Genomic DNA, 26,557 nt, shown 5'->3' with positions numbered 1-26,557 from the left:
GCTAGCCTATTTTCATCATGTATCCTTGTGCCATTTTCACTCATACTTCTCTAGCACATTTTCCATAACAAATTCTCCCAGCGTCTCCAGTTTTCAGTTGCTTTTACTAGCTTTTATTTCCATATAAGATGCATACATTCTTGAAAAATTTGATCAAATTTTCAACTTCACATCCTGTTTTTTGCTGACATGGAATCTACTAGTCATACTCTGTTCCTAGGGCTGCACATATAAAATGCTGTGACTTTTGTTGCTTTTTCTTGCCATTTTATTATTTTTAAAACTATGCTTATGTCTCCTCTTAGTTCTTTCTCTGCTTGGACAACTCTGACTGATTCTCCAACATTCACTTGAATTTTTTTTTTGTTTATTCTGATACTCTCAGATAGAATTAATGGTTCCTCTTTGTTGTCATAGTACTTTGTACATTGCACTGTTAAAAGGATTTATGATACAGTATTCTAGGTGATCCATACTGTATTTCCTATTGATCTTTGTATATTTTATAATTAACAATAGTACAATGAACATACTAGAAAATTATTTTTTGTTGAATAAATGAAGGGATGGATGGATGATGTCTCATTTTAAGGGAAGATCAGAAATCCATGAAAAGGTATGAGTAAACCGTCCCCTAGGCTCAGCGAACAGGACAACAAAATTATGAGAATTTTATGGTAAATATAGTGTAGTCTGGTGATTTTGTTGAGATATTTCCATATTTTTAAGGGATACAAGACCATAGCTTCTTGTCTTAATGAAACTAGGTCATTTATTCTTTCAGGATACACAAAATCAGCATACATTTTAGAATGCCCAAGGCACCTCTGACTAGTTTGTACAGCAATTACAATCCTCCAGCTATAACTTCCCCTTGATAAAGTAAATTTCCTGCCTTCACTAACATACTCACTCAATTACAAAAATTTTCTGTATGATACTTTTGAAAAATTCTGATTTTAAAAAATATAGGAAAAAATTGCTTAACTGCTTTAATAAAAGCAACTTCAAAGATACTATCTACAAATTTCTTATTCCCATATCCATGTAAGTTAACATAAAATATAAAATATGAAGGGATAATCATTTTGTTTAAGCACATCCATATTCAGTTCAATGTACAAAACAATTCTCTCATATAATATGTGACGTTATCTCAAATATAACAAAATACAGCTAATTATACTTATGTAAGGACCACATATTATCAATGTTATTGTAAAATATTTGAAAAGTAGCTGTAAAATTTATCTAACCTTGTCTTTCTGCACTGGAATTATGCACCGTAGATAAAATAGTGGCTTACTCATCTTTAAAATTTAAATGATTTAGCTGGGTGCCAGTGGCTCACATCAGTAATTGTAGCCACTCAGGAGGCTGAGATCTGAGGTTCAAAGGCAACTTGGGAAGAAAAGTTCATGAGACTTTTATTGGCAAATAACCTCAAAAAGCAGGAAGGGAAGTTGTGGCTAAAGTGGTAGAGTGTGTTTGTAAAACTGGCAACTAACAACATACTAGTAGTCATGAGAAACAGTTTGTATTATGTCAGAAGTTGTTTTACAAATTCAATCAGTGCACTCGGAAGTGCACTGATTTCTTCTAATTTAAAGGTCAGCCCCATGTTTATCCTGCCCATGTTAGTGGTTTGCATATAGTACTCCTACTGTATTTTCCCAATTACTGAATATATATTTTGTGTTAATAAATGAGTTCATAAGAAATTTAAGTTCATATTCAAATTTAAATTTAAATATTTAAATAACTTAAAGTAAGACCAATTAAGCCATATATTAATAGAATATGTTTTAAGTCTCTGAATTCCTTCCATAAAAGTGTACCAGTAACCAAGATGCCTTATAATCATAAACCACTTTGTTGAATGGCAATCCCTCTGTACAACTACTTAAATATATTAAAACCAATTTTTCAGTGCTTAGTTTAGCACATTTTTGAATTATTCAGATAGAATTGTGATGAACATTTAAAAATAATTATTGGTTTATGTAATCAATTATCTAATTTATATTTAATACATACAGAGTGGCATACAGAATGAATATAACACAAGGATGCAGAAGAAATGCTATAAATGAATTTTTTCTAATTGAAAATAGTTTGCAGATTAGTTATATACTTTTCTAAAGCATAACATTGTTAATCTAGAGCCATGGTCAAAGTGGCAGAGCTCTTGCCTAGTAAGTACAAGATCCAGAGTTCAAACCTCAGTCCTACTTTTTTAAAAGTGTAATGAAGGAAGTATTATGGCAGTAGCTTACACTATAATTATAGGTCCTTAGAAGGCAGAAATTGGGAAGAGCGTGGTATAAGGCAAACCTGATCAAAATTTGGTTAAGATTTCATCCAATAACAAGTTGACTATACGTTCCTGTAATCTCAACTACATGAGAAACCTAGGTATGTATTGAGTGCCTGTTATTTCCAAGCACTAGGCTAAATGCATAGAGTTACTTCATGTTACTTACATGTTCAAGTTTATATTCATACAAGAGGGGAGCCTTGGTTCTTATTTCAGGTGATAGACAATAGAATTATGATACAAGTAAGTTCTCTGAAGGGAAAATACAATCTGACATGAGAGTGTGTGTATTTAGACTTTGTTCTTATCTGAGGGAATTATAGGTAAGAACATTAAAGAAATGGTATTTAAGATGACATATGAAAAATAACATTGACATATCTAGGCAAATATTGATCTGAGTAAGTACTGCATGAGGGAACATGAATAGAAACAAAAGTAACTAAAGGAGTACTCTGGAAAGAGCCAGACACCTCAAAAGTCTGATATTTCAAGTTCTATGGAGGTGTTTATTCTAAAGGATGTCATTGAAGGATTTTAATCAAGGAAATATCAGAGTTACAATTTGCAAATGTCATTTGGGTTAAAATTCAGAGAAAGGATAAGAGCTAGGGCAACAGTTAGGGTCAAGGAAAGCAAATGTGCTCCCTAGATTTTAAATCTGTTTATGATATTGCCTCTCTTGTATCAAATTCTTGCCTACCTAGATTCAGGTAAGATTCTGTTCTTCAGATATTTTTAGTCACTTACTTTTAAAAATTAACATTGAATATATTGAGCATCTTCTCCCTTGAGAGAATTGGAAAAATCATTTAGAAAAGTATTCTGTGAAAATCCATGAACATGTAAAAGTTGGCTGTCAATATTTAGTGTTCTAACTTGAGACCTGAGGGAACTATTGGACACCTTTAAATATATATGTAAACCATAGAACCTTTTAAACAGAAGGGGAAATTTTATAAAATGATTAAACAATAATAGTAAGTGAAATGTTGAGCTATACTGTTTAACTGTTAAAGTTCTAAAGTAGTTCATTTTCATAAAGTTGTTTAAAACATTCAATAGCACATCTTAGTACTGTATTTCTAGACTCTTGATCCATGAGAAATGTTGAGAAATTAACTCATTAAATGTTGTTTAATAATATAAAATGAGTAGTTCATTTTAAGATGTAGTTTTCAAATAGGTCTCTAGTATATGGACCAAAGGCATATGTAATTATCAAAATTTTAATTAATTGCAAATATTCATTGAACGGGGGAATTCTAGTAAACTTTCTTCCTTGTGAGAAATGAATTTTTCTTTTTGGAAAGATCAAGTAGCCTCTTTTCCAGGATACAGAGTAAGGAAAACATTTCCATCTGCTAATATACTTTTATCTAAGGGTTAAACTTAGATAAATGTCCTATCCTTAGAAAAATATACATACATTCATACATACATAGTCTCTTAGAACCCAATTTTCATACCAAACACAAGGTAAAGTAGGACATAAGAAGCTGGCTCAAATTTCTTTATTTGTCTTTCTTTTTTAAGACGTTTTATTATAAAATATTGTACAGAGGGGTTACAGTTACATGAGCAAGGTAATGAGTACATTTCCTATTGAGCATTGTTGCCTCTTCCTTTATTTTTCCCCTACCATCCCTTCCCTCCCCACCTCTACAACTACACTAACCACCCCACTGACTAAATTGTAAAGTTTGTTTTTCAACATTGTGTCTTGTGTATCTTATTGTTACAATGGGTCAACCTGTATCCCTATTTATGAATTTTGTTTTTTCCCTTCCCTTCCCCAAATTATGCAAGTGTATATACCAGATGCAGGACACTGACATCAAATACAGTGAAAACAGGGGTTATACCGTGGGGGGGGGAAACATACAAAGAAAAAAAATCACATGGTACATTATATATACATTAGAAACAATAGCAAGAAAGAAAAAAAACCCATTTAAGTCCCTATCTTGGGGTTCACTTGACTTAACATCATCTTATCTGGTCATATGTACATAGCTTTTGACCTTTTCTGCTGGTCCCAGACATATGCTAGTTATTGCAAATAAAGGAAACCATGGGACCTATGTTGTTGTTGTTGTTTTTATTTTGTTTTCTTCTCATTCTGACATGCTTGTATGCATCTGTTCAGTGGTCAGAGCAGACATCTTTTAGCACTTTCTAGATTGTTTTAACTTAACAATTGAACAAAGAAACATGTTTGATATAGTAAAATATCCCACACCATTTTTTTTATTCAGAGCAGCTAGTTTGCCTTAAGACAATAGATTGTTTGTGTGATGAGTATTTTTAATTGGTTTCAGGAAACAGTAGATGAAGACTGGGTATATTGGCTCATGCCTGTAATCCCAGCCAGTCAAAAAGTGAAGATCAGGAGAATCAGTTTATGACCAGATTGGGGGAAAAGTTAGTGAGATGCCAACTCAATACATAAGCTGAGCATGCTACATACTCATGTTCCCAGGTATATGGGAGATCATAGATCTTCATCCAAGTCAGCCTCAAGCAAAAGTGCATGAATCGGTCTGAAAAATAACATAAAGCAAAAAGTACTGAAATCATGACTCATGTGGCAGAGCATTTACCTAGCAAGCCAATGATCGAGTTTGATCCCAAGCACTTAAAAGAAAAGGACAAATGTTAGTGGCTCATGCCTGTAATCCTAGCTACATAGGAGAGTGAACCTGGGGGGTTATGGTCCCAGGCCAGCTTGGGCAGGAAAATTAATCTCAATGGAAGAAACTGGTTGTGGTGGCCTACAACTTTCATCCCACCTATGATAGGAAGTCTAAAATAGGTGGACTGTGGTCTAGTTGTATTACCAAGCAGGAAATAAAATTTTATCTCAGAACTACCAGCACATAAAGAGGTTGGAGGCATAACTCAGAAGTAGAACACCTTTCCAAAATGGTTGAAAAGTTTACACTCACACCAACAATGCAATAGGGTGTCCTTCTGTCCACATCCCCTCCAGCATCTGTTGTTATTAGAGTTCTTGATTTTAGCCATTCTAACTGGGGTGAGGTGGTATCTCAATGTTGTTTTGATTTGCATTTCTTTTATGGCTAGGGAGGTTGAGCATTTCTTCATGTGTCTATTGGACATCCTTCTTTCCTCTTCAGAGAAGTTTCTCTTTAAGTCTTTAGCCCACTTATTTATTGGGCAGTTGTTTCTTTGAGGATTTGTTGTTGGGGGATTTAATTTTTTGAGTTCCAAGTATATTTTAGATACATAGAGCTCCCCTATGACCCAGCAATCCCACTTTTGGGCATTTACCCAAGTGTTTACAAACAAGACCACACTAAAGCTGCCAGCATGACTATGTTTATTGCAGCATTATTTACTATAGCTAAGATATGGAACCAACCCAGATGCCCCTCAGTAGATGAATGGATCAAGAAAATGTAGTATATATACACAAAGGAATTCTATGACTCCATCAGAAAGAATGACATTGCCCCATTTGTTAGGAAATGTAAAGGCTTGGAAAAAATTGTATTAAGTGAAGTAAGCCAGGCCCAAAGAAACATAGGTCCCATGGTTTCCCTTATTTGCAATAACTAGTATATGTCTAAGTCAAGCAGAAAAGGTCAGATAAGGTGATGTTAGGGAAATGAACCCTAAGATATGTATTCAAATGTTTTTTTTCTTTTTGTGATTGTTTCTAACACATTTATAAGATGATTTCTTTGTTGCTTTGTATGTCTCTCCCCCACAGTATAACCCCTGCTTTCACTGTATTTGATGTTGCTATAATTTGTGGAGAGGAATGGAAAAAACAAATCGTTTAAATAGGGATTCAGGTGGACCCATTGCAACAATGAGATGTACAAGTCATTATGTTGAAAAAGAACTTTACAACTTTGGTGGGGGGGCCGAGGAGGATTGGGTGGGAGGGCGGGGGGAGGATGGGAAGGGATGGGAAGCATTGGAGGAGGCTCCAATGCTTGATAAGAAATGTACTCAGGCCGGGCGCTGGTGGCTCACGCCTGTAATCCTAGCTACTCTGGAGGCTGAGATCTGAGGATCGCGGTTCAAAGCCAGCCCGGGCTTTGAAACTCCTATCTCCAATAAACCACCAGAAAACCGTAAGTGGCGCTGTAGCTCAAGTGGTAGAATGCTTGCCTTGAGCTGAAGAGCTGAGGGACAGCGCCCAGGCCCAGAGTTCAAGCCCCACGACCGACAAAAAAAAAAAAAAGAAGAAGAAATGTACTCATTATCTTGCCCATGTAATTGTAACCCCTCTGTACAGTATTTTCACAATAAAAAAATGCCTCTGTTAAAAAAAAAGTAGGACACCTATCTAGCAAGTGTGAAACTATACCTTAAAAACCACAAAAATAAGAAAGAATCAGTTAAAACATTTTTATGCCCAATATTGAAGATGCTTTAAAACTAAAATTCCACTCGTGGTGAATCAGAAATATTATTGAGGTTAGAATTATCTTTTTTGTCTAATATTTACTTGCCACCGATGTTCTGTTTAGTCTAAGGCTTATTTATATAGTCAGATATTAAATTATCCATGCTGATCTTTCCTATTTTAATGTACTTTTTATTGTTACTGTCATTAAAAGAAAAAGTATATCTTAGTCCATAGTATGGAACCTAATCACTGACTGTAGAAAAAATATCAACTGGCATACAAATCATGATCCAAATGAGCTTGAAACTACATAGTATCATTCAAGCTTAAAATGTTAGCTTCTGAACAATGAGCCAGTTATCAGGTATGATTTTCAGATTATAATTACTGATTTCCCAAAAGATGTTTTAGGCAATAATTGATACGAATGACTTTCAATGTTGCTCACTAGGATTTCTAAATTCAGTTCTTCCATAGTTTATTCTTTGCATTATAGTCTTTAATTTTAGACTTCCACTCATCTGTCTGCTTTAAAATGCTTTATCAATTTTAAAACATTTATGATTTCCTTTTAACAGAATTATATAAAAATCACAGAAGTTTCAAAATTCTAAAAATTTTCTCTGTAGTAATAAAAGTTGCTCAGTTTTTCTCCTCTAAACAGCATAAATATGGTATTTTTAAACTACAGATATTTTCAGTAAAGTGAAATTGTCATTCTAATAGATTTTTATTTAATTTATTTTACTAATCAATACCCATATAGTGGTTTTATAAATATTGCTTCTAACTAGAATGTCTACCATTCATTTCTTATAGGTGCATCTGCTATTCAGAACCTAAAATAGGGAAAATTAGAATTTTCTTATGATATCCATATTTGTGAATAAAAACACTAAATAAGAATTATATCCATTTGACCTTAGAAAAATTTGCCTCACAGAGCATTTCCTAAGGAATTTAAGCAAGAGATTTTTGCAGAAAAAGTATAACAAGATCATTAGTTATATCTATTCAGGAAAAATAGGCTAGGGAGATTTATTTTTGCACTTGTTGAAAGTGAATATATTTAAAAATTCTCTATCAAATAGCCATTATCATGAAAACTAACAATAACAAATGCTGGCAAGGATGTACCAAAAAGGAACTCTACTACACTGTTGGTGGGAATGTAAACTTGTTCAACTACTCTGGAAAGTAGTTATGGAGGTTTCTCAAAAGACTAACATAACCATTTCTTTATGACCCACTAATTCCACTCCTGGGCATTTATCCAATAGAACACCAGCAATGCTGAACTAAAATGATCAGCACAACCATGTTCACTACAACATTATTTACCATACCCAAGATATGGAATCAACCCAGATGCAAATGGATCAAGAAAATGTTGTGTATATATACACAGTGTAATTCTACTCCATCAGAAAGATTGATACTGTACCATTTGTAAGGAAATGGAAAGCCTTGAGAAAAATTATATGAAGCAAAGTAAGCCAGACTCAAAGAAATATAGGTGGCATGTTTTCCCTCATTTGTAGTAACTAGAATGTGTATAGAAATCTGCAAGTAAACACACTGGATGGTAAAAACAATACACTTGGACATGATGAATTATACAGGTCTCTCTCTACACACTCACACATTGAGACTAAATGAGAAATAATCAGTTTTTTAAGCCAAAATACAACTTCCCTACAATATCTTTTTTGTTGTTGTTGTTATTTTGTCGGTTGTGGGGCTTGAACTCTGGGCTTGGGCACTGTCCCTGCACTCTTGACCTCAAGGCGAGTGCTCTACCACTTGAGCCACAGCACCACTTCCGGTTTTCTGGTGGTTTATTGGAGATAAGAGTTTCATGGACTTTCCTTCCCCGGGCTGGCTTTGAACCGTGATCCTCAGATCTCAGCCTCCTGAGTAGCTAGGATTGCTGGCATGAGCCACCAGCACCCGGCTACAATCTCTTAAATATATACATTCAATATGTGGCTGAAAATGGAATAAGCCAGTCAAATTACCTTATTTTTTTTCTTGTAACGACTTCTTTCTAGCAACACACTCAGTACAATTCCTCAATGTGATCTTAAAGTGTGATTTTTATCCCTAATTTCACCACATTGATTATGTCTGAGATTTTAACTTTGAAGTTACTATTTTTATTGCAATTATTTACACTGATATTTACTAGTCATCATTTTTATCCACATTCCTTTGTAAGACTTCATAAAACTTATTTATTTGATACTCATTAAAAAACAAAGACTAGAAATTCCTAGTCTAACAGTCTATAGTTGGAAATGCTCAATACTCAAAATCTGAAATATTTTGAGTGTCAACATGATTTACCCTCATGGAAAATTCCACACTTGATTTCATGTTACACACTTCAGTGGAAAATTTCTTTCGGGCGATATTTACAAGTTATATATGAAAGACAAGTGGGTTTTTATGGTTATACTTTGTTTCCATCCCCAAGATAATTCAGTATGTATCACAAGATAATTCAGTATGTATTTACAAATATTCCCAGATTAAAAAAACATGAATCCAAAATGTTGGCCCCCAATTTTTACAAAAGAGATATTCAATCTTCACTACATATTTTTAGGAATATTTTTAAAATATGGATTAATAGTGAAGAATGTGTGTGTGTGTGTGTGTGTATGTGTGTGTGTGTGTGTGTGTGTGCTGGGGATCAGGCCAGAGCCTTGTGCATTTTAGGCAAGTTCTCTGCTATTGTCCAACAGCCCATCTAATATGTGGCATTTTTAAACATTTTATATAATTTTTAGATTATTTTGTTTGCTTTACAATACCAAGAACTGAACGCAGAACCTTATACTTATTTGACAAGGGTTCTTCCTTATGAGTTACATCTCCAGTCTTTTCTTTTTATTTGTTTGTTTTTCAGATGGGATGTCCTGCTAACTTTATTATTTACCTTATTCTGCTATTGAGGTTTATTGACTCTGTTTTTCTGTCACTAAATAAAAAAAGTTATTCACCTGAAACGTTCTTTTTTAATTTGTATTTGTGAAATGTATTTGTTTAGTGATCTATATTTCTTTCTCAGAAATATGTCTGTCTTACAGATTTTAATATCTCATTTTTGTCTGTATTAAATTTTTTGCACTTTTTAAATCTCACTAGAGATTCCCTTATCACAATGAGTGCTTCATTTCCAGATGTCTGATTTCCATCATCTTTCTGTTACTGATTTGTAACTTTTCTTCAGTTTTATTTGCAAAACATTTTTCTCCCTTTTCTTTCTACATGTACACATTGCTGTTTTTGTAATATATGGGTCAAACCTGGGACCTTGAATATGCTAGATAAATAATCTACGGCTTAGCTACACCCCTACCCTGATGTGCTTGCTCTTTGTACACTGAGAACCACATCATCTGTGGAAAATACAGAAAACTGAAGAGAAGGAATACCTATTGTATTCTTATTCACACTTTTTGTTTTAATTTCATCATTTATATCATTTATATATTTTCATTTATCATTTATATATTCTTTTTTTTTTGCCAGTCCTGGGGCTTGAACTCAAGGCCTGGGCACTATCCCTGAGCTGCTTTTGCTCAAGGCTAGTGCTCTACCACTTGAGACACAGCACCATTTCCAGCTTTTTCTGCTTATGTGGTGCTGAGGAATCAAACTCAGGGACTCATGCGTGAACAGCAAGCACTCTATCACTGAGCCACCTTCCCAGCCCTCATTTATATATTCTTATGATAACTTATTTTAGCAATTTCTTTGGATATGTCTGTTGACAGTGAAACTATTCACTTTCATTTCCTTTGAAAATTTCAGTATGCTAATCTAAATTTCTTTCTCACTGTAGTACAAGTCATAGCTGCTGTAGACTTTTCTACAAGGACTAGAAACATTAACTGTATAGTTACTCAAAAGCCTGGGTGGCATCAATCACATCAAAGGATATTAGTTATCAATTCATAAAGGCACATAGTATGTGATTAAACATAGATTATAGCTAGTTGAAAATTTGTTTTTATTTCCAGTACGTTTTTACCTTCCAACTTGAATTTTAAAATAATCTATTGACAGGAAATTGTGATAAAATAGTTATTATTATAACTGATGTAGAACATTATGTCTGTGTGTTTAATTTAATATTAAGAACAACATGAAAATCCTACATTACCTATTTTCCCCAGAATGTGGAAATTTCAATATTTCTGTTTCTTTTCCAGATGAACAATTAATGACATTTTCTGATTCTCTTTTCATACATGGGTCTGAGGATTTAAATCAGAACCTTGCTACTTGCTACAGAGGTGTTCTATCCATCCCTCCAGCCTTATTGGATTAGTTATTTTTCAAGTAGGGTCTCGTATTTTTACATGGAGCTGACTTCAGACTGGAAACCTCCTACCCATAGTTTTCCACTTAGCTGAGGCCATTAACATATAACTGTCCTCCCTGTTAATTGAGATGGAGTTTCTCTAACTTTTTACCCAGGCTGGCTTCAAACAGTGTTCCTCTTGATCTCTACCTCCACTGTGGCTGGGATAACAAGTGTGAGCCATTACACACAACCTACGTTTTAAAATTCTTTACCATTTTTCAAAATGAATAGTTTCTTCTAGACATTATCTTCATCTGAGCTTCATAGTTATGGTCTTAGAAGGTAGATTCTAAAGCTTTTATTGCTATCAGTTCTAATGTATAAGACATATAGGTATTTTTCTTATATGATACTGAAATTATATTTATACCATAAGTATTGTTTTTCTTAAAGCTTCATTGAAATAGAAGAAATATCTTCACACAGATACAATTATTTTTGTCATTTTTCAACCTTCTTTTCATCTACAGTTGAAGTATGACTAAAAACCATACTGTTGTTCTACTTTCAGATAAGTAAAATATTGACAGCATTTCTGTTGTCTTACGAGGTCATTGAAGGGATAAACCTCACTGATGCTTGCTTGAACTAAAATTAATAAAGAAGAAAATGAAAATAAACAAGTAGGACAAGGAGTAGTGTATATGAGCATATCTTAGCTTAGAATACCTATCCAAGGACAGAAATTATAATTGATAGGAAGATTGGAATTGGGACCTGAAAAAAAGAATTAGAAAACTAGGTAGAAAACACTTCTATTTTTTAGAGACATGATCTTCTATTTCTACTTCCTGTATGTATGGATTTTGTGTTCCACATTCTCTTCAGTGGGGTCCTTTTCTACTTTTATGTGCATATGACAGAGTTGACTTTTTCACAGTGCCTAGGATTGCCAGTCCTCACTTCATGCAACTAGTAGAAAAAAAGTTTTCTGAATTCTAACTCTAAATCTGATTAGCCAAATTCAGGTTAAGTAGATGATACCTACAACCAAGCTCCTCATTATACAAGGTACAGCATAGGATCAGTGTTAAAAGAAAAGTAAAAGCTGGGAAAATACTCTGTCTACCATGCCTGCATATGTATACAAATATTACTTCTGAAGTTTTACTTTGAAAGCGCACACTGTATTTAACCATTAAGTATAAGTATCACCAATGAAATTGACATCCTTTATTCTGTTCTGATATGAGTATGCTCTTTCATACTAAACTAAGAAATTACAACTTTATATTTTTTTTTATTTCCAGCCAGTAACAGCTCTTTCATCAAGTGGACCTCTGTCATCTTTACAGTGTGTAACTCTACCAACTCAAAGAGTACTTGACAGATCAGAACATTTTTCTAGAGACAGAGTCAGCACTCCAAGGTAATCTTTACTGATAATAAGATTTACCTAATTATAATCTTAATTTAGCCTAGAACATAGAAAAAATTAGTTATATTTAATGGGGTATTTCAAACATGACATTTCATCCCCAAAATAATCACATACTGATTGGATATAAACAAGAGAACAAACAGTAGATTGCAAAGAAGTAGCCTAGCCAGGCAATTATTTTTAGGAACATTGGAAAACAGTTCTTGTGGGACAGCATGCAAATGAGTGTAATATCAGCATACATAACTATTCTTCCAAATGGTTTCACAAGAAGATTAGTGTTGTCTCTTGCTTTCTATAGATTAACAAATAGAAATGAATATTCGATAATATTTTCCTTCAGAGAGATTTCAATAGGGAAATAGGTATTTACTAATATTTAATGAATATTTAAATATGTACTAATGTTTACCTTTTTATTTTAAGTAATGAAGGAACAGTTTCACCAAGAAATGATAAAAGAAACAAATCTGAAACAGAATTGTCTGACACAAAAGGTTCTGAAACTTCAGGTGGTTCTTTGGACTTGAAAAGTCTCCAAGAACTAACAATAACTGAAAGTGATACACCTCTTCTGGATTCAGGTTCTGAAAGATGTGTAATTGATTCTGACTCTGATAGAGGCATTAGTTCAGACTATGACATGGAAAAATACTCAAAAGACTCTAGCTCAGTGATTTGGGGAACAGATTCAGATTCAGAAAAAGGCCCCAGATGCTTCGACTCTGCAAAACTTCTGTTAGAAGGAAAAGGCTTCCAGATCGATTCAAGCTTTGTAGAAGTTCTGATGAAACCAGAGCAGCGTATGGTGAGAATTGAAGAGTGCCATGTGGAATCTGGCTCTCTGAGACACTGGATGGATTCAAGTTCAGAAAAATGTTTAGAAGATTCTGACTCTGAAAAATACTTGTTGGACTCTGATAATGGAAAAATGGACAGAGATTCAGGCTCAGAAAAATTCCACATGACACTCCCATCTGAGAAACAGACATCAGAGATCGAAAAAAGCCAAATGATTTCAGATTCTGTAAAATGTCTGATGGAATCGGATGGATTGATTGACAAGGAAAAAGTCTGCAGGATCTCTGCTTCTGAAAGGCGTGTAACAACCTCAGACACAGAAAGTGGTAGAATGGAACCACCCACTGCACCTACAGTGCACGTGATGAAAAAAGAAAAACACCAGAAAATTGGTTCTAAACGATACAACATAGACTCTGACTCAGAGTTAAGTGGGATAGACTCAGACTCAGAAAAGCTTGAGCTAGGCTCAGCTGTGAAATATCTCATAGATACGAAACCATTTCAGCTAGGCACTACTGCTGAGAATCTTTGGAAGGAGTCTTGGTCTGAAATACAAGCACTGAACTTGGACTTTGAAAGCCCGAAGAAGATCTCTGATACTGGTGAACACATGAGGAAGGCTAAAACTTGCCATGGTTCTGCTAACTTGCCAAGATTCCAAATGGGCTTCAAATCTGATTCTAGAAGAAGCTGGATAGAGCCTGAAAGGCAAAAATCGGACTATGAGTATATTGGACGCCGAAGTAGATCCAGAAGATCTCAATATCGATCTGTAAGACTTCAGGAGAGCTCTGAAGAATGTCCGGATGACCTTCAAAGCTATTGGGATAACTTCGAAAGGGAGCGACTGAAGTCTAATTCTGAAAAACAGACAAACATTGAAAAGGGAAAAGACAAAGATGAGTCAAAAGATAAAGCAAAACCAAAGGAGACAAAGTTTGGAAAGGAAGGATTTATTCTGGCTGAAAAAAGAGGCAGACCTGACATAGAGATTGAAACTGAAAAAGAACAGAGAATCGCTCTTGATCGTGAAAGACAATCTCATGAATCAGAAAGTGAAACGCATAGGCTGGGTGCTCGCAAAAAGGCTAATCGCCCTCAAGGTAAGGTGTAATGTATGTGGATTTTGAAACCATATTGTTTCACAAGCTTAGTAACTTCCAAAATGGCAAATGTTTGGAATGATTTGGGTCTGAAATCATTTTAGCAGGAATTCAATGAATAGACATCTTCATCTCAGATTTTTATTTTATTTTTATTTATTTCATAAAATAATAGTTTATTGATTGCATGTAATTTTAGCTGTATTATATATGTGATAAACTTTTCAGAATTAGAAATAGTGACTTTGCATTTTGCTGAGAATAATCTAAGTTCTTATAGCATGGCCAGTGAAAACCGCTGAGGTCTTGCACTGTCACTGAACTTTACAGGGGGACCCAACAGTTGCCCACACAGAGTGCTCAGGTCCACATAGGAGACTTTTCAGCCAGTACCATTCTTACACAGACTCTACCATGCCCATGCAACTAGAACCATCTAGAACCATTCTGGAATCATCCCTTAAGGGTGCATTGGTGTCCCGGTTATGTTATACAGTACACAGAATCTAACTTTCCATCTGCACCATTTCTCAAATGACTATTTTTAAAATGTAATGTTATTGTTATTATTAAGGTGTTGTACGAAGATAATGAGTACATTTCTCTTTGGACATCATCTCTAATTTTACTTTTCCCCAATTTCCCCTGCTTGTCCCTGCCCACAAATTGCATACTTCATTTTCCACACAGTGACTACTGAGTACAATGTCTGTATTTGTTCATCCTTCCTCCCTCCATCTCTGTGCCCCCCCTTGTCCTCTCATTTTACTTTTAAAAATTAGGCAAACCACTTTTATCCTCTTCTGTTTAATGGAGAGAAATTATACAATTCCTAGAAAGAAAAGCAATAGGTGTAAAAACTCCATGAAATTTAGCTCCTATCATTCTGGAGTAGGTAAATAGAGAGAGACTATTCGTAGTGCTTCTTATAGTTAGTTGCTGACCAAAGAGATAATTATACAAACATGAATTTGTAAAAATTTAACTCATCTTCTTTCTCTCAAAAAATTTATTAAAAACATCCAAAATTTTCAGTGAGAAGTTGTCATCTTGTTAATTTTGTCCATCATACTAAATCATTACAACTCTCCATTTCTTAGGCCATTTAATCAAGACATGTAGATTGTGAAAAAGAAACTATTACTATCTCATCAATAGTGTGTTAATTCTGTTTAGTCATTTTCCACTCAACTTTTGACCCAAAGCTTCAAACCTCCAAAACTCAGAATAAGCACCTAAATATTCTAAGAAGTTGCCCCTCTGAGATTATAAAAATGTCCATGGCTCAATAAATTCCTGTGAATCCTTTCAAGAACAGATTATTTTAAAATAATTCCCAATTAATTTATAGTCAATGTTACTCATATTAATATGCAATTTCCACATAGTAAGTCTTGAAATTTGTTCCATATTACAACTGAGTTTTCCTTAAGCTATGTGCGTTTTATATGGTAGACTATTGATTCCAACGAAAAATAAAATGTACTATATATTGGGATATTTACGAAGAGAAAGTATCTCCACATTGCAGTTTTAGTCAGATTGAACCTCAAACCATTCATCCAGCTCATTTTAAAAAAGCAAAAAAAAAACCCTCACTGACCCTCCAGTTAGAAAGCAGTCGTAGGGGCTGGGAAGGTGGCTCAGTGGTAGAGCACTTGCCTAGCATGCCTGAGGCCCTGGGTTCGATTCCTCAGCACCACATAAGCAAAAAGAAAAAAGCCGGAAGTGGCGCTGTGGCTCAAGTGGTAGAGCGCTGGCCTTGAGCTGAAGAGGTGAGGGACAGTGCCCAGGCCCAGAGTTCAGGCCCCACTACCGGACCCAAAAAAAAAAAAAAAGAAAGCAGTCCTATTAGAATCGATTATGTAATATGAGAAATTAATTTCTAAGATTCTCCTTTAAAGTAGTGATAAAAAGTCTATTACCTTTTATGAGAATAGAGAAAAATACCTTAAAAATTTGTTTTCATTTAAGTTGAATTCACAGTATTCTAAGTCTTTAATATCTTTCTGTTTTAATGAGGTAATATTAGCAATCCCTTAAGAGGTGCATTAATCAGCATAGAGAATATAAAGATTTAAGTTTCTCATATTACTTTTGTTTTCAATATTTTCAAACACTATTTGGTAAATATACAATGAAATGAAATTACTGCTTAGGGCTAGAAGAATCATGAAATTCAAATTCATTGTTAATGATATGCTTTACAAAAGTTTGGTTATTGCCTACTATGTGCTCAGTATACATAATAAATTCATAATAAATTACAATAAATTCATAAAAGTATAACCTTCATTAGCACCTTTAACCTTTTTATAGTCCATTATGTAAAAATAGTATTTGCTAAAATCAAATTCTTATAATGTGCCAAGCATTATACTACAAAATTGTATGCATCGTTACATCTAATTTAATTCACTACTGTTATACCTGCTTATACATAAAAGATACTATACACATTATATAGTAATATCATGAACTACTTAAATATTTTATACATATTAATTGTCTAGTGATAATTCAGTATGGGTAACTTACAAAACGAATTTACTAGATTTATATGTAGAAACACAATGAGCCTCACAAACCTAAGAGGTAGGTTACTATTATTATCCTTATTTTAACCAATGAAAAAACTGAGATACCAAGGAGTTATGTAACTAAAAAAAGTAGCAAACTAAATTTAAAAAATCAGGATATGATCTCATGTTCCAATATCTGTGCCACTAACCATGAAAAATGTACTTTCAACTCTAAGTTATATGTTACACCTATTTCCCAGTAAAGACAATGGGTCTGTAAACACATGTCAGACTTGTCTTGGACTTTGTGCATAACTTAATCTTATTTTAGACCCTGAGTTCCTAATAAAACACAATTGTGTAATCTCAAGTTTTCAACCTGTGATCTTCTAAATTATGAAAACAATGGCATTATTGTCCTTGCTAGAAAAAGGAGGAAACTGAACTTCAAGCAGAGAACTTTGCCCCCATCACCAAGCATAGGAACACCTAATTTAGCATTACTTCCATGGTATCTATGACTTCATAGAGTGAAGAGTATAATTGAAAGAATGTATTATTTTTCTGGAGGTAATCAATTAAGTATATTTTGTTGAGTTTACTTGAATTTCAATACTACCAATTGAGTGGGAATTGTTTAATTTGTCAATTATTATTAATATAATTATTTATTAGTATATGGTAAATCTGAAAGTAGAAAATAGAAAATGTCATAGCTTATCTTATGCATTGTTAGCTGCTGTGTGTTGAAAATAAAAACAGAAAGGCTAAATGTAATTTTTAAATTCTAGAATTAAAATAGAAGGCGGTAGATGAAATAAAAGTATTCTCAATCTTTTATGCAAAATATACATTGAAGCAGGATGCTGGTGGCACATGCCTAAGATCTGAGGATCAGAGTTCAAAGCCAGCCCGGGAAAGAAAGTCCAAAAGACTCTTATCTCCCGTTACCCACTAGAAAATCAGAAGTGGTGCCAATAGCTCAAGTGGTAGAGTGCTAGCCTTGAGCAAAAGAGCTCAGAGATAGTGCCCAGAGATAGTGCTCAATCAAACACTAGGACCAAAAAAATCCATTGATACTACTAGTTAGCTGAAACTTCCATTGTTATTAAAGAATAAAAATGTGTATAACAAATAAAAAGGAGCTCTTTGTGCTAGTCATCTCTTTACTACTATATAAGTAACAACCATTTCTTAAAGTCAGATTTTACTATGTGTGTCCCTTCTCTATGCTAATAGTAAAGAGTTATGAGGAAAATAGCCTTGCTGCATCACCACAACCAAATTTCAGTCTCTTTACTCTTGTGACTAGGGACCATATGTGGATGGTTGTTGTTCAATTTTATGCCCTACTACTCAGATGAGAATTTTCAACACATTTTTAGAGTTAACTGAATATCTGTTTAAATTTTATATAGGCAAACATGCTACCAACCTGTCCTAATGCAAACAGTATATACTCTTTCTACAATGTTATTTTTCTAGGACTGGAAAGTAATTGAGTCAATTTGATGTTTCTAGGGTTTTGGAGGCCACTTTCCATGCCCCTTCCACTTCCCCAAAGAAAGAAAACTGAACAATACACCATACCACAACGAGATAACAGAGGTGAGTAATAGTAGAAATTGCCTAAGAATTTATTTTTACCCAAGAATTTAATCATAGTCTCTCAGAATTTATTGTCAGACGTGTTCCAATACCATATTGAGGTGCAATCATTCTCTAGAGCTCATAAGACTCAGTATGCAGTTGGTCTCGAGGCTATATACTACAAATCAACATCAGCGAAAAGAAAATGTTCATGGAGTAAAGTCTAGAAGAAACTAGGTATGAAGTTCCAAAGAGTCCCAACCTAATAGTAATCCAGATTCACACAATTTATCTAGCAAGGAATTTTGACAGTATGTAAAATATATTTCCTGTCGTGGAAGCTCATTAGATTCTGTTACTTAAATATCTCTTTATAATTTTTCTTGTCATTATAAAGCTGATGCACGGAGAGGTTACAGTTACATAAGTCAGGTAAAGAGTACATTGCTTTTCGGACATCATCCCTTCCTTTGCTCTCTCTCAGTCAGAATATATTTTTAACTGATTTCAAGGTTGATTTCATCCTCTAAAGCATAAAAGTCAACGTTTGTAAGTATTTAAGTATATTCACAGATTATGCTGGCATCAGCACAGTTAAATTTAGAACATTTTTATCATTATAGATAGTAACCCAGCACTATATACTTATTGCTTACCTACTCTTCCCATTCTTTTTAATTTAAGAAAGCACTAATCAACCATCTTGAAAGATCCCCATATTATATATATTTCATGAGTGGAATAATAGAGTTATGATCCCTTGTAACTACATAATGCTCTCAAAGTTATACCATATTATAATAGGCATTAGTATTTCATTCTATAAACGATTAATATCCCAGAGAAGAGATATATTGGATTTTATTTGAATGTTAGTTGATGACAGTTAAGTTGATTCTAATTTTTAACTATTATAAATAAAGCTAGTATAGACACTAGTATACAAGCTTTTGTGTGAATATGTACATTTTAATTTGTTTTGGGCATATACCTAGAAAGGAAAATACATAAGTACAGTGCAACTGCATGATCTGTTTCTTAATTACCTGACTTTAACCACTTTAATGAGTGCCAGATGGCATCTCATTTCCATTTACTTTTCTTTACTAACTACTGATATTCTTATATAACTGTTGTCCATTTTATGTCTTCCTTGGGTAAATGTCTACTTGGACCCTTTTCATCATTTTTAATTTTTATATATTTTCTCTTAAAATTTAAAGTTTTTAGAGTTTTATTATCTTTCAGTAGTTATACAAAGGAGGTGCCATCTGACAATATAACAATAATGAACATAATGGATCTTGATCATTGTCACCCACTTCATCATTCTCAGCGCCCCCTTGTACCCACACCTACACTTACTTTTCTTAACTTTGTGGTATATGCCATGAGTTTGTGACTATATTCTCCCCCTCGTTATATTACTAGTATCGCTTATAAGAGTCACTTTGGTGTTCTGAGTACTTGTTTAATATTAGATATTTAATTTGAAAATATTTTTCTTATTCTGTGGCTTATATTTTTACTTTCTTGATGACTTCAAAGAACACAATTGTAAGTTTTGCTAGAATATTATAATTATTTAATTTAATTTTATGTACAATATATTTTCCCTTGTAGCCCATGATTTGAGTGTCATATGTAAGAACGTTTTTCTAGGGCTGAGAAGGTGGCTCAGTGGTAGAGCGCTTGCCTTGCATGCCTGAGGCCCTGGGTTCGATTCCTCAGCACCACATAAACAAAAAGAAAAGAAAAACCGGAAGTGGCACTGTGGCTCAAGTGATTGAGTGCTAGCCTTGAGCTGAAGAGCTGAGGGACAGCGCTCGGGCCCAGAGTTCAGGCCCCATGACCAGACCCCCCCCCAAAAAAAAGAATGTTTTTTCACTTCCAAAATTGTGAAGATTTACACCTATTTTTTTCTAAGTGACATTATAGTTTCAGATTTTACATCACATGCTTGACTTATTTTGAGGTAATTAGAATGGTATGATTTAAAAGAACAGATCTTTCTTTTTCACATAGCTATTCATTGTCCCATTATTACTATTGAGAAGATTAAGTGCTCTTGCTGTACTTGTTCTGGATCTTTATTCCATTGGCTTGTATGCCCAACATAGTACGAACATCACACTTTCTTGATTGCCTTTTGCCTTGTAGTAAGTTTTTACAAATCTTGGAATATAAATTCACCTACATTATTTTTTTCAAGACTATTTGATCATTCCAAACTCTTAATTCCACATGAATTTTATAATAAACTTGATCATTTACAGAGAAATCCACTGAAATTCTTATATAAATTGTACTGAAACTGTAGATCAAATTTTAAGTTATGACTAGCTTAAATATAGCAATTTTCCCAATCAGTGAACATAAGATATTGTTCCACAGATTTTTTCAATATTTTGTATTTTTTCACAGGCTTTTAAAAAATTTTGTACAACAATATTTTGTAGTCTTCAGAGTATATTTGAACTTCTTATTAAATTTATCTCAAAGTATTTAATTTATCACATACTATTGTAAATGGGATTGTTTTCTTGGTTTTATTTTTAGATTCTTTATTACAAGGGTATAGAAATACAATCAGTTATAAGTACTGATTTTGGATCTTGATACTTGATAAATTCATTTTTAATATTTCATTAGGATTTTTATACATAAAATTATATCAGTTGTAGGTAAATATATTCTTTTATTTTCAATCTTATATTTCTTTTAGTTTGCTATTATCTCTAATGAGACCTTCCAGTATAATATTGAATAATAATACATAATGTTATATTTTGAAGACAAAGATAAAAGTAGAAAGTTTTATCTTATTCTTCATCTTAGGTAAAAAATGTCCAATGTTTCATCATGAAATGTAATTTTTGCAGTAAATTTTTTTTAATTAATTTATTTATTTTTTATTTGTGAACATACTGTACAGAGGGGTTACAATTACATGGGCAGGATAATGAGTACATTTCTTACCAAGCATTGCAGCCTCCTCCTTTGGTTTACCCTTCACATCCCTTCCAAGCCTCCCCCCTCCCCCCCAATCCCAACCCTTCTCCTCCCCCTCTCCCCCCTCCACCGACGTTGTAAAGCTCGTTTTGGACATGACAACTTGTACTTCTCGTTGTTGCATCAGGTCCACCTGTATCCTTAAACAACTGTTTTTTCCCCCTCTCCTCCACAAGTTATACTGACATCAAATATAGTGAAAGCAGGGGTTATACTGTGGGGGAGGGACATACAAAGCAACAAAGAGATAGTCTTATAAATGCGTTAGAAACACATGCATGAAAGAAAAAAACATTAAAATACATGTCTAAGGGTTCATTTTCCTGACATCACATTATCTGACCTTTTCCGCTTGACTCATACATATACTAGATATTGCAAATAAGGGAAACCATGGGACCTATGTTTCTTTGGGCCTGGCTTACTTCACTTAATATAATTTTTTCCAAGTTTTTCCATTTCCTAACAAATGTGGCAATGTCATTCTTTCTGATGGAGGCATAGAATTCCATTGTGTATATATACCACATTTTCTTGATCCATTCATCTACTGAGGGGCATCTGGGTTGGTTCCATATCTTAGCTATGGTAAATAATGCTGCAATGAACATAGTTGTGCTGGTAGCTTTAGTGTGGTCTTGTTTGTAAACATTTGGGTAAATGCCCAAAAGTGGGATTGCTGGGTCATAGGGGAGCACTATGTGGAGTCTTTTGAGGAACCTCCATACTGCTTTCCAAAGTGGTTGAACAAGTTTACATTCCCACCAACAATGAAGTAAGGTTCCTTTTTGTCCACATCCCCTCCAGCATCTGTTGTTGTTAGAGTTCTTGATTTTTGCCGTTCTAACTGGAGTGAGGTGGTATCTCAATGTTGTTTTGATTTGCATTTCTTTTATGGCTAGGGATGTTGAACATTTCTTCATGTGTCTATTGGCCATCCTTCTTTCTTCTTCAGAGAAGTTTCTCTTTAAGTCTTTCGCCCACTTGTTTATTGGGCAGTTGTTTCTTTGAGGATTTGTTGTTGGGGGGTTTAATTTTTTGAGTTCCAAGTATATTTTAGATATGAGACCCTGTTGTATGGCTAGTAAAGATCTTCTCCCAATCCGTGGGCTTTCTATTGATCTTGCTAGCTATGTCATTTGCCCATTTGCAGTAAATTTTTATAATCTCCTAAAGACAGAGATTTTGTTCATTTGTTAAGTGTTCTTAATGAAAAGGTATAAAGTGGTGTCAAATGACTTGTCGTCATATACTGAAACAATTCTGTGAATTTTATACTCTATTAGTATGATGTGTTACATGTTAAACATTGTAGTCCCAGTACTAAAATAAACCCAACTGCTATCCATATTCTTAATATCCTGAAGAATTAAATTTACTAGCATTGTGTTGTGGCATGTTACATCCATATTCATAAGAGGCATTGCTCTATAATTTTCTTATCTATGATATCTGTAGTTGACCTTGTTATCAATCTAATTCTAGCCTGGACAATATATAAGGGCATAATCTTGTCTTGCCTGTTTCAAAGAAAACTTTTAGAAAGATTAGTATTACTTATTTTCGTTTAATTAGTATCAATTCTTTAGTATACTTCACCAGTGAAACCATCTGGTTCTGCACTATATTTTGGTGAGAGGTTTTAGATTACTGGTTCAGTCTCTTTAGTTGGTATTGGTTGGTTCATATTTTTTCTGTTTCTCTTTATCACGTTCTGGCAGGTTGTATATTTCTTGGAATTTGTCCATTTAATCTGTTAACTAGTTTGCTGGTATGCAATCATTCATAGCAGCTTCCATTTTATTTCTTTAAGTACTGTAGAAGTGTCCCACTTTCACATCCATTTTCAAAAATTGAATCTTCTTTTTCTTAGTTAATTAAAGTGTTGCCATTTCTTTTTATGTTTTCAAAGATGCAACCTTTTGGCTACATAGAGTCTATTGTTCCTTATTCCCTATTAATTGATAATCTTCAAGTCTTCATTTTCTACCATATTCTAGCTTCGAGTTTAACTTAATCTTTTTCCCTTTAAAAATATAAGGTCAAATTATTGATTTGGCATCTTTGTATGTAATAAAAACCTTGGCAGCTATGAATTCCCTCTGATCTACTAAATCCCACAGTTTGTGTGCTGTGCTTTCATTTTCATTTGCTTCAAAGTATTTTCAAAATTCTATTCTTTGACAAGTTGGTTGTTAGAGAGTGTTGGTAGCTGAATATTTGTGATCTCATATCTAGAGAGCCTGAGGCAGGTGAATTATGAGTTCCTGGCTAGTCTGGGCTATATAGCAAGACTGTTAGGGTTTTGTTGTTGTTTAAAGAAGGGGGTCTGTTTAATTCCTTCATACCTAGGAATTTTAAATTTTTTCTTATGTTACTGATTTCTAGTTTCACTCCTTCAAAATTGAAGAACGTTATCTGCATCATTTTTATCCTTTTAAATTTGATTTCTCTATGGCTAAGCATATGTTTTCCACTGGGATATATATGTATGTGTATATATATATATATATCTGTTGCTCAATGGAATGTCTTTAATTGGTATCTAATAGATTTGATTATGTTACAGTGATGTTCTGCCCATAATTGAGTATGAAATAATAAAGTATAGAACTACTATTGCTAAATTATATATTCCTCCATTCATTTCTATCCAGTTGTATTTCATGTATTTTAAGTGCGTACATATTTATAATTCTGTTACTTTCCTGGTCATTTAACACTTTCATAATTATCCTCTTTATCTCTAGCAATGGTGTTTGTTTTAGGTATAGCCACTCCAATTTTCTGAGAAGCTGTTTTTGTGATTTATTTTCCACTGATTTTCTATGATTTATCTCTCCTTAATTACTTTAACATTTTTTATCTTTACTGATATTCTTTATTTGAAAGAGACACTGCCATCATATCTTTTTCTGCTGCTTTAACCATGGAGCTTTTTTTGAACGCTTTTTATTGTAAAAATGCTGTACAGAGGGGTTACAGTTACATGAACAAGGTAATGAGTACATTTCCTATTGAGCATTGTTGCCTCCTCCTTTGTTTTCCTCCACCATCCCTTCCCTCCCACCTCCACAACTACACCCTCCTTTCTTCCCTGACCCTGCAGAAGTTGTAAAGTTCATTTTCAACATAAAGTTTTGTATATCTCATTTTTTGTTTCTTTGTATGATTCTTCCCCACGATGTAACCTCTGTCTTCACTGCATCTTGTTTATACAATTCCCTAATTCTGGGAGGGGAAGGGGAAAAACAAAATGCTTCAGGATACAGGTTGACCCATAGGGCTTTTGAAAGGTAAAGCCTACATCTGATTACTCTCAAAATTCCCACATTTCTCATTCTCTTCTGTTCATATAGATTATAAATTCTTGCTTCTTTGCAATATCTCTAGTTTGTGTTGGAACCAGAATACTTTAGATAGTGTGTTGTGGCAACTCTATCTTTAGTAAGGCACAGCATCATGGCAGAGAAGACATAGTGGAGGAGAGCTTTTCATTCACTGGTAGCTGGGAAACAGAGAGAACAAACTGAAAGTGGCCAGGACTAAGATGTACACTTCAAAAGCAAACTCTCGGTAACCTATTTCCTCCAACCAACCACAATTCCCTAATTTTTATCACCACCTAATAATTACATCAAATTATGATTTCGCTAAAGGATAAATCAATGATTGCATCACAGCCCTTGTTTGAATTGTCTCTAGAAATGCTCTCACAGAGCACAGGTTAGGTTTACTAATTTCCTAGGGATCTCTAAATCCCAAAATTGAAAATCAAAACAAGCCACAACAGTCCCTCACAGTGGAGCTTGTTGCTTTCTGCTAATTTGTACGTTGGCTGGTTAAATTAATTTAAAGGTGTATATTTTGATCCCACTGTCAATCCTCTAGTGTTGCTCCTCGGAGAGTCAATACGTTGTGATTACCTACAATAACCTTGGGATAAACAGTAGGTTTGGCAGGATTTCTCCACCTTTTGTTTCTGGCTACACCCACTTATTAGAAAGTACTAACTAAACAAATACAATATAACTTGAGTATATTTTGTAACTTGTGGAGAGATTGGACATCCTTGTCTCATTCCTGAATTTAGAAGAAATGGCTTTAGTTTTTCACCATTAAGTATAATGCTGGCTAGTTTTTCCAGAACCTTCATCATAAAGGGGTGTTGGATCTTGTCAAATGCTTTTTCTGCATCTATTGAGATAACCATGTGGTTGTTATCCTTGCTCTTGTTGATGTGATCAATTATATTAATTGATTTGCATATATTGATCCAGTTTTGCATCCCTGAAATGAATCCTGTTTGACCATGGTATATGATTTTTTTGATGAATTGTTGAGGTCAATTAGCCAAAATTTTGTTGAGAAGTTTTGCATCAGTGTTCATCAAAGAAATGGGTCTATAGTTCTCTTTGATGAGTCCCTGCCTGGTTTTGGGATGAGGGTTATGATGGCCTCATAGAATAAGTTTGGTAGTGAACTTTCTCTTTCAATTACATTGAAGAGTTGGAGGAGTATTGGTGTGAGCTGTGCTTTGAAGGCCTTGTAGAATTCTGCTGTAAATCCATTTGGTCCTGGGCTTTTCTTAAATGGGAGGTATCTTATTGCTGTTTCTATTTCAATGCTTGATATGGGTCTGTTCAGTTGGTTTAACTGATCTTGGTTTAGTTTCAGAATGTCGATATATGCTAGGAAAAGGTCCATTTCTGCCAAGTTCTCAAACTTATTAGCATAAAGGTTTGAGAAGTATTCCCTTATAATGTTCTAAATCTTGATTATTTCTGTGGTGATGTTTCCATGCTCATCTCTGAGTTTATTTGGGTGTGTCCTCTTCTTTTTTTGATAAGACTTGCTAAGGGTCTGTCAATTTGGTTAATTTTTTTGAAGAACCAACTCTTTGTTTTGTTGATTTTTTCTATTTTTGGACTAATTTGCTTAATTATTTTTGTTGTTTTTTTATTTTTATTACTATTTTTTATTGTGAAAATACTGTACAGAGGGGTTACAATTACATGGGCAAGATAATGAGTACATTTCTTATCAAGCATTGTAGCCTCCTCCTTTGT

General features: G+C 34.0%; 1 protein-coding gene across 1 annotated transcript in view; it reads left to right on the top strand.

Annotated features, from left to right (window-relative positions):
- The window catches only part of LOC105992149, a 139,328-nt gene that overhangs the window by 10,658 nt on the left and 102,113 nt on the right, over window positions 1–26,557 (top strand). The window contains exons 4-6 of the mRNA XM_013024973.1: window positions 12,327–12,445; window positions 12,884–14,364; window positions 18,408–18,494. Coding sequence (XP_012880427.1) covers window positions 12,327–12,445; window positions 12,884–14,364; window positions 18,408–18,494 — 1,687 coding nt within the window. The remainder of the gene's footprint in view (window positions 1–12,326; window positions 12,446–12,883; window positions 14,365–18,407; window positions 18,495–26,557) is intronic.

This window comes from Dipodomys ordii, unplaced genomic scaffold (assembly GCF_000151885.1).
Source record: "Dipodomys ordii isolate 6190 unplaced genomic scaffold, Dord_2.0 Scaffold80, whole genome shotgun sequence".
Classification (NCBI taxonomy): Eukaryota; Metazoa; Chordata; class Mammalia; order Rodentia; family Heteromyidae; genus Dipodomys; species Dipodomys ordii.
This window is presented reverse-complemented; position numbering and strand designations above follow the sequence as displayed.